Below are 13,970 nucleotides of genomic sequence, written 5' to 3'. Positions count from 1 at the left end.
TGTTATTTTTATAACTTAAAACTAATAAAATCGACGAAATGATATTAATATTAATAAAATTTAAAGTAAATAAATCATAATATCGTTACAACACTGCAACACAATTACAAATAATTGATATCGAAATTAAAATTAAATATGGTTGTAAAACACTTATAAATTCGAAATAATTAATTATTAACAAATAAGAAACGATTTTTACAACAAACAATTTTTCAAATGATTTTCTAAATTAGAAAAAAAACAAAAAAAAAAAAATTATAAAATGTATGCAGCAACCGTCGTGTTCGATTACAATCACAATTTTAACTTTTCAAAATTTATTTTTACGTAACGGCGACAAATTTCTCTTTGGAAAAATGATCGTCGTAGTTGTCGCCAAAAGAGATTAACATTGACTAGATGAACAAAAAAAAATTTTTATTTTTTTTTTTTATAAAATTAAAAATAACTTTCTTTGCAACGTGTAAGTAAATATTGGCATTTGCCCCGAAAAATCGAGAATGATTTATTCTTTTTTGTCTTTTCTTTTTTTTTTCTTCTGTGGTTCAATATTTCTACAAAGATATTTAATCGAATTTAAAATTAAAAATTTAACGAAAATTTATTTATTCGTTTATTTTTAATTAAACTCGAAAACAATTTCTTCATAGCTGGATTAAATTTATTTTATTTCGTTTAAATTTGATTTATCGTAGCCACAAATAAACAACAACAAAAAAACTTTTGATTAGTAATAAATGATTTTATATATAAAAAAACCGTTAAACTGATAAAATTTTTTCTTGACGTTTTTTATACATGTTTGGCACGATAATTAATTTTTTAAAATCAATCATTAATTTAATTTTATTAAAATAATTAAAAACAAAAATTAATAATTAATATAATAACGTGTGTATTAATATTACACAAGAGAAAAGGAAAAAAAAAAAAAAACTAACAAATTCAAGGACATTAAAAATAAATCAACTCATCAAATTTTTTTTTTTTAAATTTTAAATTTTAAATTTTAATGTTGTGAGCAAAACAAAACAAAAACGAAACGAAAAAAAAAAAAAAAATTTCTGTCAAATCATTTTAACGTCCGATTGATTGACAGAATTTTTTGACTTTGAGGTTATAAAAAAAAATTTTTTGTCCCCCCCCTCCCCTCCCCCGACTAAATTTATCTACTGAAAACTATTTTATAGTTCAATGGCAGTGATTTTGCTTTAGTCGATATTTATATATAAAAAAAACAAGCCCCCCAAAATATTCATTATCACGATAAAAATCCCTCTTCTCCCCTCCTGCCCTCCCCCTCCCCTTTTCCCTCTCTTAATTCAATTTTTAAATAATAATAATAATAATAATTATGTAATATTAACGACTAATTCTGACACGTTGAATTCAAGGGTAGAAAAATTAGAAAAAAAAAAAAAAAAGGAAAATTTTTCAACTTTTACTGTTCAACCCTTAAACAACTTAAAGTAATAATTAAATGGTATAAAATAAATAAGAAAAAAGAAAATGGAAAAATTAACAGGATCCGAATTCTTTCATCCACGATTTATATTTATGTACGTCCGAAGGAGAAACGCTGGGTTTACACTTGGCTAATGCATCGATAAAATCATCCATTGTAACGGGTAAATCCACATCTTCTTTTTTTATTTGTTTTATTTCTTCTGGACTTCTTCCCGTTATTTTCCTTCTCATCGACATTAAAGCCGCATCCCTTGGATTCGTATATATCGTTATTTAACTCATTTTTTCGGATAACGGTTATCGTAAATTTAATATTAATAATAATTACCTGCATAAATTTGTTATGTCCGAACCCGTGTATCCTTTTAATTTGTCTGCGATAACGTTTGTTTCCAGTTCGGGATCTACTATTACACCCTGTAGGCAAAGTTTTATAAGTTCCGAACGTGTTTCATCTAAACAATAACAAACAAAATTTACGTTTACAAAAACAAAAACAAAACCCGGGAAATTTGATCAACAACAACAACAACCCAAAACTTATTTTCTTACCGTCCGGCATGGGAATGTAAACTCTTTTTTCAAATCTTCTCCTGAATGCATCGTCTATATCCCACGGATGATTGGTGGCACCTAAAACCATGATAACCTTATCATCTGATGATATATTAGAAGTGAGACCATCCATTTGAATCAATAACTCTGCTTTGAATCTTCTAGAAGCTTCGTGTTCGGAATCGGTACCTCTTTGAGAACAAAGAGCATCTAATTCGTCAATGAATATAGTACTCGGAGAATAAAATCGTGCCTGAAAAATTTTTTGTTTTTTGTTTCTGTTTCCGCTCCGAATGAAAATTATTTAAAAAATTATACCGGAAGTTATAAAAATTTACCATTTCGAATAATAATCTCACTAATTTTTCCGATTCTCCTCGGTATTTAGACGTGATCGTGGATGAAGAAACGTTGAAAAATGTCGTGCCGCATTCCGTTGCCACGGCTTTGGCAAGCATCGTTTTTCCGGTTCCGGGAGGACCCACCATGAGCACACCTTTCCACGGTCTTCTGATCCCTTTGAAAAAATCTGGCATGAGAACGGGAAGAACCATGGCTTCTTGCAAAAGTGCTTTTGCCTCCGACAATCCCGCAACTCTATTCCACTTAACGTTTGGCTTTCGCAGAATGATGTCTTTTTCTAATATTTCAACGAGGTGACTTTCGAAACCGTTTCCGTTGAAAACTTTTTCGTCTTCCGCGGGTCCATCTTCCGGTGAGTTCATCGTATTGAAATCTTGTATTATTTTTTTAACGTTTCCCGTTCTTCCCATCGTGTTGTTTTGATTTTGCATCATGAGTCGATTTTTAGGAGTTTTCGACGTCCTTTCAACGGACCGGGATTTCCTCGACGATACGATATTGGGTTGAGAGAGTCGTCCCCTCACGCCGATCGCTGGAAGAGTTGGTTGTATTTCCGGATCTCGTCTTCTTAACGATTGAATCCATCGATCGTTCGTCACGGATTTTTTACCTGCATCCGAATCATCTTTTCTGCTTTGATACGGATATTCTAAAATCACAAAATTATTTACATAATCGATTCTCACACTCGAAACACCAAATACAAATAATAATAATAATAATAATAATAATAATACCGTGAAAACTATTATTATTAACATTAGTCGTGTTATTATTATGCTCGGGTTTGACGGGCGAAGGTTTCGAATTGTTTTTATGTCCACTTCTTCTATTACTGTTGGGTGCTTTTGTAGGCCTGTGTGTTGTGGTAATTTTAGTAAATGCAAATGGCGAAAACGGATCTAAAACCAGAGAATTCATCATTCTAGTCATTGGACCCATCGATGCGTGTTGTGTTGAAGTACTAAAACAAACAAACGAGCAAACAAACAAATTAATAAAACAACTTTTGAAAAAAAAGGAAAAATAAATGTTTATAAAAAACTCACTTAAAAAAAGGATCGTTAAGAAAATTATCAACGAATCCACCGAAAATATCCATTTTTTTTTTTCTCTCTCTTTTATTTATACTTTTTGACGATATTTATAAATATATTAACGACAAATATTGTTTATTATTATTAAAAAATTTCAACAAAAAAAAAATAAAATAAAAATCAACAAAGATTTTAAACAAGTTTATAAACCATAACAAGCAACAAAAAAAAAAAAAAAAAAAAATTTTTTTATATATATATATATATTGTAAAATTACCAACTAAAGATTGATTAGTAATATACATATATATATATTAATTCAAACGGTTGCTCGGCAACAAACAATTGTCTAATCCCACGTTTTATTATTTTTTTAAAAATAAAATTCCGCTCTTTTATTCAAAATAACCATTTTTCGTTCGAAATATTTAAACAAAGCCAAAATTTTACTATAACAATAAATAAATAAATAAATAAAGTCAAACGTTTTCCCCATCATCGTTTTAAATCATTAACAGTGAAAAATATAATAATAATAATAATAATAATAATAATAATAATAATAATAATAATAATAATAATAATAATAATGATAATAATTTGAATAAAGGCCGTACAAAAGAAAAAAGAAAAAATTTAATTTGTGATAAATAAATAATTAATATGGCCTTAACACTCACTTATCATCGAAAACTTCCTTTTTGTAATTTAAAAGTTAATTTTAACGTCAACAAATTTTAAACGGATTCCATAGCGAAATATTAAATGATGATGATAATAATAATAATAATAATAAATCTTACCTGCATTTCATTTATTACAAAACTTTTGTTATTGAAATGAGAAAAAAAAAATTAATTAATTAATTAAATAAATAAATAAAAACTGGGAGAAAAATATCAACAGACAGCGCGCAGCCACATTGAATTCATCGACACTTTATTTCACTTCATTTTTTTTTTTTTTTTTAAATTTTAAATTTAAACAAATAATTTCAAATCGTTCGTTCGGGAAAAAAATGAAAAAGAAAACGAAAAAAAAAGGTATGGGCATTTGCGGGGGGGGGGGAGGTTGTTGCTGTCGTTTGTTTGTTTGTTTGTTTGTTTGTTTCTTTCTTTTCCCTTGACCTTGAATAAATAATTTCTTCCATTTTTCGTATGTAATTATATTAATATGGAGCGTGTACTTTACCAGTAAGGGTTTGAGGATTCCAAAAGTATGGACGGCGAATGATACGAACGCAAATACGATCCGATGGGTAAAGTTTGAGTGACTTCAAATTCTACTTCCACGTCTCTGTCCCCTGAATTGTCATTCGGTGATCGTCCATCATTATTCATTCTCGCCGTGTAAATTCGCGAATCCCTCAGCATTTATTATAAGAAAAATAATTATTTTATTGTGTTTTCCCACCGTTTTAAAATCGAACGCATGCGCACTAATCGTTCATTAACGGCCGAAGCTACGGCTTAACTAACCGGACGATATTGAGTTTCTTATGGTCAAAATAAAATGGAGGGAGGGGGGGGGTTTGTTATGGAAACAGAACGTTTTTTTCCTCGAGAGATAGTTTCTGGTCAGTTTGAAGGTCTTTAAGACAGTGTCATGGTAAAAATAAATCAGCAATACTCCATCCTCTCGTGTATGAATCCCTTAAATATTTTTTCCATTATTTTTATATATATTGATAATTATCGTAAAAAAAAAAAAAGGGGGGGAGGGGCACCCGGAAATATTTCCTTGTTCAATTATCCCTTTCCCCACCTTCCCACCCCCCACTCGTAATTTTCACAAAAACCAAAAAAAAAAAAAAAAAAAAACCCGAAACCGGAAATAATAAGTCGAAGAACCAAACGATATTAACAATAATCACTACATTTCATGCCACGTTAAATAAAATTTTTCGAAAAATTCCTTTGTGTAAAAAATAAATAAATGAAAAAAAAACAACGTTTTTCTCTGCTGTTGGGGGGACGAGAGGGGGGGGGGAAGGGGGGAGGGGAAAACAAAGGGAAATATGAAAAAAGCACGTTGTTCGGGTTTGGTAAAAGAAAAAATTATTGTTAATTATAATAATTACGTTAGATATCATTCGGGAAAATTAGTCACAGGAATTTTTCTTTTTCTTTTTTTTTGGGGGAGGAGGGGAGGGGAAAATAATTTAAAAAAAAAAAAAAGAAATTTAGATAGAAGAATAGGGAAAAAAATACAAAATCACGAACGTAATGCAAATTATTTGTTTAAGTGAGTAACTTTTTTCTTTTTTCCACGCATTTTCCTGTATACGTAAATGTGTGTGCGTGTGCGTGTGAATTTTGAAATGATAATGATAATTAATTAATTATAGCAAAATTATCTGTGAATAAAAACGAGTTTTTACAACTTCACACGAAAATGATTATCCATATAAATAAAAAAAAAAAACAAAAACTAAAAACCCATGAGAAACAAACATTTAAAATTTTTAAACTCTTTTCCATGAGAAATATTCGTCTTAAAAAAAATTTTCCACAGATAAAATATATACATAATAATAATAATTTTCCTCATTTCCTATTACATTCATTTAAATTAAAATTGACTTTGACTTTCATTTAATGTCATCAATTTTTCAATATCTTATTATTGTTATAAAAACAACAATTGATTTTGAATAAATCAAATGGGATAATGTTAATAATAATAATAATAATAATAATTGAATTTTGATTTTAACGCCCACATAAAATAATCAATTCATATAAATTCAATTTAACCTTTAACGAAAACAAATTTCCCCCCCCTCCCCCAATTTCATTTTAAATTATTAAAATTTAATTTTATATAAATGGTTGTGGTGTCGTAATCCCAATATTTTTTTTTTCTGAATTTAGAAGAATTTTGTTTAAAATCCTTTGTTTCTTATTCCCCCCCCCCAATCCATCCCTTTTCCCCCCACATTTAATCCCCGTTATTATTATCATCATCATCAACGAATTCAATGTAATTCAAAAAGTGTTACTTTTTTAAGGTTGATGATTAACACACTTTGCATCGTTTACAAATAGTTTGGGAAATAATCGTTAGAGGTCGTTTCGGAAAAACCGGAAAAGGGGATAAAAATATTTGATATCTCGTGCGACAATTTACAAAAAAAAAATTATTTCCCGCGAAAATTTAAATATGACAAAAAAAAAAAAAAAAAAAAAAAGAAAAACATAAAAAAAAAAATAATTTTACCTTATTAATGGAAGAAATGGAGTTCTCAGGAAGATTTCCTCGTGAGTATGAATGGCGGTATCTTCTCCTCTCATCTTTTACGATTGTAAAATCCTTTTTGAAGAAAAAACAAAACTGAAAATAAAAACACGTGAAAGAAATTTTATTAAAAAAAAAAAAAAAAAAAAAAAAATATTTAAAAAAAAAAAAAAAAAGTAAAAATGAATAATTTTCCACCCGGGAGATTTTGAAAACAGGCATGTGAAAAACTCACCCGTAGGTAGATATAAGGTGGTAAATATTTAATAAACGAACGTATTTGATTAACACGGCTCGGTTACTTTTACTCTATGACTTACTTTTACTTATGTCCGAACAACAACAACAACAACAAACCGACTGCCCAGCAAGTCTGCGCCAGACGGACAAAGGCCAACCAGTCGGAAAATTTAGGTCGAATATTAGCAATTGTTTTCATAATATACTTTTTTTTTTTTTTTTTCTAATTTTAAAAAGCTAAAGGGGAAAAGGGTTACAACAAACGTATGGGGAGTATGGGGTTAACCGTAAAGGGTCATCAAGCTTCAATATGCGGAAGTTTATCCGGAAACTTTTCCCTCATCTACCCCCCTCCCCCTAACTACCACAACTTATTCCCATTGTATAAAAACGACGATTGTATATACGTATAAACATTAGTTTTTGATTGATGGACACAATTAGGACTGCCCCCCTCCTCCCCACCCAATACAAAATAAATGAAAAGATTTTAAATATTAATAGAATTAATGCATAAAAAATTACGTTGACGAAAATTAATTAAATTTCTTATAGTTTTATTTATATAATAAAATAACGATGAACCTAATTTGATTTTCAGGTACGAAATATTTCTTTTTTTTTTTTTTTTTTTTTAACCGTAATTTTCCGTGATTGTGCCAGATTTTTTCCCCCTTAACTATTTTCTTTATTTGTTTCATTTTTTGCGATTACGAACATGATATCACGCATTATCGTGTAAAAAATTTCTTTAAAATTATGTCACGCGTGTTTTCACGTATACTAATAATTATAATTTATACTCAAACAAAAAACAACCCTTAAACCTATGAATTTTTTTAATTTTAACAACAAAAAAGAATAATGATGATGAAATAACGATTTTAATAGAATTTATCAAGTAAAAACATTCGCGAATGATTGACTTGTAAAAAAAATTATGTTAATAATAAATGGATGTAGGGGATAATCGATATAAATAAAAAATTATAAAGTAACGAAAAAAATGACCAATAATAAGTATAAAATAATTAAAATAACCAGGTTTTATTTTTAAACGTGTTACTTTTTTTTTTTTTTTTAAAAGTAAATCAGGTCAAAAAGTTAGCACGACTCCTAACCTCACCTATTCCCTCTCCCCCAAAAAAAAAATAAAGAAAATTTAATATCTGACCCGAATGCATAAGAAATCCATTATTTTAACTTTTTGTGTTAAATTAAAGGGGAGAGACAGAGAGAGAGAGAAAGAGAGAGAGAGAGAGAGAGAGAGAGAGAAAAACGTTAAAAATTCACATTAGAAATTAGAAATCATTTCACGTATTTCGACACCGACATTTTTTCTCTCTCTCTTTTTTTTTAAATCAAAATTTATTATTATTATTATTACCGTCGTTATCATTATTACTAACATTTAAAATAAAATTCGAAAAAAATATATGTGTACCTATTTAAATTTTCGAGTGAAAACAAAAACAAATATAAAATGAAAGTGAACATAAATAATAATAATAATAAAACATTCGTTAGTCGAGTTGTAACACACAAATGATTTCAGGTAATAAAAAATAAAATTACAAAATTGAATGAATTCTTTTTTTTTTTTTTTCCCCCCAATTCGACACGCTTTTTGAAATTCAATAATAATGATAATAGTAATAATAATAATAATAATAATAATAATAATAATAATAATAATAATAAACGATTTCGAAAAACAAAAAAAAAAAAAAAAATTTCATTGAAAGTTCGAAAAAGTAATAAATTAATTAAAAAAAAAAAAAAACTGACAATTTAAAATGTGTAAATTTAATCTAAGATGAAACAAATTAAAATGAAAAACATACGGGTGGAAAAGGGCTTTTAACAAATAAAAATATTATATATATACACTTTTAAAAAAAAAAAAATTTCGCGCCAAAATATGACCGGAAATGATTTGTCTTTTTTTTTCCTTTTTAAATAACAAATTTACGCGTTAAATACGTTAATAATTTTTTTTCAAACATTTTTTTCATTTAACGTAAAAAAAATTTTTTTTATATATTAACAATTTTTTGTTTTTGGAGGGGGGGAGAGGAAAAGGGGGGATGTTAATTAATTATTGATTGATTATTAGGAATCGTGAAAATAATTTTTTCCGACGAAAAAAAAAAAAAAAAAAAAAAACGGGAAAACATTTTGATGTTCCGGGTTTGTTTTGTTTTCAAAAGTTACTTCCCTAATTAGGGAACCCTCTCCCCCCCCCTCCCCTTAATAATTTTTCATATATTTTCCTTCCTGGTTTTTTTTTACGCGAACAAAAAAAAAAAAAAAATTAAAGTTGGGGTGACGCAAATCATTTTGTTTTTTTTTTTTTTTTATTATTATTTTCATTTCATTTATCATTATTATTATTATTATTTTCACTTAATAGATTCGTATAAATTCGATTGAAAAACATCCGATGACGCAAAAATTTTACCCAAAATAATTTTAAAACCTATTAATTACCCCCCCCCAAAAAAAAAAGTTTTTTTATTTTTAAAATTACGAAATTCGAGTCAATTGAAAAAAAAAAAAAAATTTTTTTAATAATAAATAATTAACGAGCGCTTTTACGCCGCCATTACGAATCCTATTTTCTCTTTTCTTTGCTAATAAATATTTTTTTTTTTTTGTAAAATCTTTAAAATTTAATAATGGCCGACCGATAAATTTTATTTCAAGTACGAGAATTGTCAGCTATAAATCATTACAAATCAAAAATGAGCGACTAATCGAACACATTTCGCATTGATAAATTTAAAAAAACGAAAATTAAATTTTCTTCTGCTCGAAAAATTTCGTTAAAATAAATTAAAAACTTACTTTTAATGTATAAATCATCGAAAATTATAATAATTAACTCTACGACAACAAAGACATTTTTATAATAATAAAATAAAATAAATTAAATTAATTTCAATTTATAATTATTCGTTTGAAACGAAAAAAAAACAAAAAAAGAAAACCGGAAATCCACGCGACGTTCCGGAACGCGTTCAACGGTTTTTTTTTACATACTCTGCCATCTATCGGTATTTTCATAAACTATGTTTTCATTTAACGTTTCCTACATCGTCCGATGTCTTTAACAATCTTTTAAGAACTTTTTTTTTTTATTGTTTCGAACCATTAATTTGAAAATGACTAATTTCGTATGAATATTAATAAATAAAAAAAAAAAATAAAAAAAAACTCGATTTTACGTGGCTGCAATTCGACTCAACCCTAACAATCACAAACAAACAGTTACAAACAAAAACAACAACAACAACAAACAAAAACAAAAAAATTTTCTTTTTATTGTTTGTTGTTGTGCACACGAATCGACGTGCAAAATGATTTTAAAATTTATTATATCTGACATGACACAAGAAGGAAATTCTTAAGAAAACCGCCATGATTACAAAATAATAATAATAATAATAATAATAAATATTTAAACGAAATCAATCGATAAACTCTCATTCTTTCTTCCCCGAGAGAAAATTAATAGACAAAAAAAATTCGATTGCAAATTTTAATTACAAAAAAATCATACATCATCCTACTCTTCCTGGCCTCGACAACAAAAAAATTAATAATAATAATAATAATAATAATGGTAGTGAAAAAAAAAAAAAAGTTTTTAACAGGTCAACGCGGCGGTGACTCTTTCTTTCTTTCTTTCTTTCTTTCCCTTCTTCTTTTAAATAATTCTTACTAATTTCGAGAAAAAAAAAATTCTATTGGGCATGTGTTCTTGATTTTTTTCGATAAAAAAATTATGACGTACATGGTCAGAGGGAATATTATTATTATTATTATTAAGCATATACCGTAAAACGCCGGTCGGTCACCGCGGTCAGATTTTGTTTCTCCTTCAAAAAAAAAAAAAAAAAAAAAAGGAAAAAAATTTAATTTATTTAAACACGCACGTTGTGGTCGAATACACACTCGCACACAAATTTTCTTTTCAAATTATTTAACCGAAAAGGAACCGGGATAAGGGACATCATAACCTGCTACAAAATTCCCAAAAAAATGGGATTAAAACTTCTAAAACGGGTAAGTAAAACCTAATCATTATTATTATTATTATTATCGAGTAGAAATAGTTTTTAAAAAAAAAGTTTTCTTCCCTTCTTCTTCCCTTTTTATTAAAAAAAAAAAAAAAAAAAACAGGAAATGAACACTACATATTTTGAATAGAATTCTGGAAATGACAATTGGCAGGGATTCCCCTCCTTTTTTTTTTAAATTCCAAAAATAAATATTTCTCTTCTGCTTCTTATTCTTATTAAAAAGTTTACTTGCTCGTTTTTTTTTTTTTTTTTAATTTAATTTTTAAAAACCGGAAAGGAACCATTATTTAAAAAAAAAATTTAAAAAAAATTATCTATGTATCGCGTTTGCGCAAAAATTTGTTGTAAAAAAAAAAAAAAAATTAAACATTTCTAATAGTTTTTTTTTCTTTCTCTTTTTTGAGTTCTACGACATTTTCTATCACGAAAAAAAAAAAAAAATCTTTTTTGCTTTTAGTTATTTCTTCATGGTTACCATAAATCGATAGATAGTCTCGCGAGTAAAAAATAAAAAGAATTTGTTCCATTTATCTTTTTTTTTAATAAGGGATTTGGGGCAATGGGACGATTTGTTTTTTAGTTTGTAGTCGTTTGTAGTTTTTAGTTTTTTATAAAGTGTTTACAACCATTTTTACTTTATTGTCAATTTTTAAACAAATGCCAAAATTATTATTATTATTTTGAATGTGTTTTTTACATATTTTTTTTGATAAATATGTCGTGATGCCTTTAAGAGTGAGTATTTACTTTAACGGTTTTTATTATTATTATTATTATTATTATTATTATTTTATATGTTATTTTTAATTATTAATTGATTGTGAGTGTGACGAAATGACAGTTTGTCAATTTTTTTTTGTTATTTACGACTTTACGTACAAAAAATTGTTTTTATTGTTTATCGGTTTTTTTTTTTATTGCTTTAAAAGTTTAAACATTTTTTTTTATTCTTTATTCTATTTGAATTTCGGTTTTCCCAAGGCCCCCGGTAAAAAAAAAACAAAAAGAAAAATTTAAAGCGAAAGGCAAAAAAAAAAAAAAAAAAAAAAGGGAAAAAAGAAAACGCGAAAATTATTACTTCGTAACATGCTAATCGAATTTTTTTTTTTTAGCTTTTTAGAGTAAAAAAACGAAAAAGAACAAAATTCTAGAAAGAATTTTTTTTTATTATTTAACCGTATTTAATTTAATTTAACGGATTTAATAATTAAATTTTTTTTTTTTTTTTTTTTTTTTTTTTTTTAAGGGGGGGCCTTTGCAAATGAACAAAAAAAAAATTTTTTTTCCTTCTTATTCTTATTCTTATAAGTTCATCCGAGGTCGACAAAAATTTTTTTTTTTTTGGAAAACCCTGACACGAGTTGGCACAATATTTAAAATATTTAATAATAATAATAATAATAATAATAATAATAATAATAATAATAATAATAATAATAATAACGTAACTATTTTTTTTTTTTTAAATTAATTAAAGGACAGTTAATAACGTTAATAATAATTAAATTAAAATTAATAAAATTAATAAATCGCCTAAAGTTATCCTTCACCGACAGTATAAAAAAAAAAAAAAATTAATAATTTTTAACGAGTTATTAATTAATAAATAAATAAATATTATGTACGTGTAACCGTTTTTTCCTTTTTTTTTTTTTTTAATTAAATACGAACGACAGTAAAAAATTCTGTTGTTGCTGTCGAAGAACATTTAAAAGTTATTAACTTATATTTTTAAAACTTTATTATTATTATTATTACATTTAAACGTTTCCCCCTACCCTTACCTCCCCTCCCACCGGAGTTAATTTCGTGTTTCTTACATTTTTTTCTCGCTTTGTAATTACCGCCCCCCCCCCTTTTCCTCCTCTCCTTCTCCCCACTTTAAACAATCCCTTTAACGATTTTAATAATTTGGTTTTTTTTTTTCGTTTCAGGAATTAAACATTATTAAATCCATTTCCATGTGAATATAAACGTAGAATGAATCGTATCGAAAATGATAATAATAATGATCATACCGGAGTAAGTAATTTAGGAAAAACCCCCCCCCCTCCCTGGAAAAACAAAATTTTTTTATATAAAAATCATTAATCTCGTTACAGAAAGGTAAAAAAAAACCAATTTGCCTTTTTTGTTTTCCCAACCACAACGACGACAACGACGATAAGAAGAAAAACTCTTACGTCACACCGAAGGAAACACCAAATGACGAAATGGAAAAATTAATTGGGAAAAAAACGAGAGATAATAAAACCTTTTCGAAACCTTTTCCGGATAGAGTTGAGAATAGAAAAAAATTAATCAAAGAAAATGTTTGGTTGAAAAAAAGATACGAAGCGAGAATTTTACGTAGGAGAATGAAAGAACCCGTGAAAAATTTAAAAACTTTACTTTTGACACCCGCGGGGGGTAAGTATTTTAACGGTTTTTCTCCCTCCCCCCCTTCCCCCCACTGCCCACTGCCCCCTCCCCCACACCGATATGATGGGGTACTAGTTCACGAGGATTTCTCACTTTTAACCTTTTTAACTTTTTTAACTTTTTTTTTTCACTTTCTAGTTTTAAAATAAGAGAGAGAGAGAGAGAGAGAGAAAGAGAGAGAGAGAGAGAGAGAGAGAGAGAGATTAAATATCGATTTTTAATTTTTGCACGAAACACACAAAATGTTAATGTAAAAATTTAATTTCAGTGTCCGCGTATTAGTCCGACCATTAAAACGGCCGACCGACCGGCCAAACCGAACCGTTCGATCAAAACCGTTCGACCGAACGTTTTTTCGTTTAAAAAAATTTGTTTGTTTTTTGTTTTTGATTTTAGTGCCGGTTAAAAAAGATGAAAAAAATGAAAAAAATATTTTGTTACCTTCTCTATACGAAGTTTTGGAAACTCTAAAAGATGCTTGGCCGCCTCATCAACCTATACAAAAAAATTTCAATTTATTTAAGTAAGTTATTTATTATTATTATTACTATTAATTTAATT

At 27.4% G+C, this 13,970-nt stretch overlaps 3 protein-coding genes across 3 annotated transcripts; 1 reads left to right on the top strand and 2 right to left on the bottom strand.

The window, feature by feature from the left end:
- Nucleotides 1-1,521: 1,521 nt before the first annotated feature.
- Nucleotides 1,522-3,330, bottom strand: Phum_PHUM599850 (uncharacterized protein; the record flags this gene model as incomplete). Its single annotated transcript, XM_002432708.1, has 5 exons — nt 1,522-1,720; nt 1,799-1,925; nt 2,023-2,278; nt 2,364-3,037; nt 3,135-3,330. 5 exons carry the CDS (start codon nt 3,328-3,330, stop codon nt 1,522-1,524), a joined length of 1,452 nt encoding a protein of 483 aa, XP_002432753.1.
- Nucleotides 3,331-4,095: 765 nt separating this feature from the next.
- Nucleotides 4,096-4,766, bottom strand: Phum_PHUM599840 (uncharacterized protein; the record flags this gene model as incomplete). Its single annotated transcript, XM_002432707.1, has 2 exons — nt 4,096-4,123; nt 4,618-4,766. 2 exons carry the CDS (start codon nt 4,764-4,766, stop codon nt 4,096-4,098), a joined length of 177 nt encoding a protein of 58 aa, XP_002432752.1.
- An 8,435-nt stretch (nt 4,767-13,201) lies between these two features.
- On the top strand, nt 13,202-13,936 carry Phum_PHUM599830 (uncharacterized protein; the record flags this gene model as incomplete). The annotated part of the gene is made up of 3 exons (XM_002432706.1): nt 13,202-13,357; nt 13,678-13,732; nt 13,806-13,936. 3 exons carry the CDS (start codon nt 13,202-13,204, stop codon nt 13,934-13,936), a joined length of 342 nt encoding a protein of 113 aa, XP_002432751.1.
- Between the last annotated feature and the right edge of the window lie 34 nt (nt 13,937-13,970).

Source organism: Pediculus humanus, genomic scaffold (assembly GCF_000006295.1).
Source record: "Pediculus humanus corporis 1103172108317 genomic scaffold, whole genome shotgun sequence".
In the NCBI taxonomy this organism is placed as follows: Eukaryota; Metazoa; Arthropoda; class Insecta; order Psocodea; family Pediculidae; genus Pediculus; species Pediculus humanus.
The sequence above is the reverse complement of the archived record's forward strand: the minus strand, read 5'-3'. Positions and strand labels throughout refer to the sequence as shown.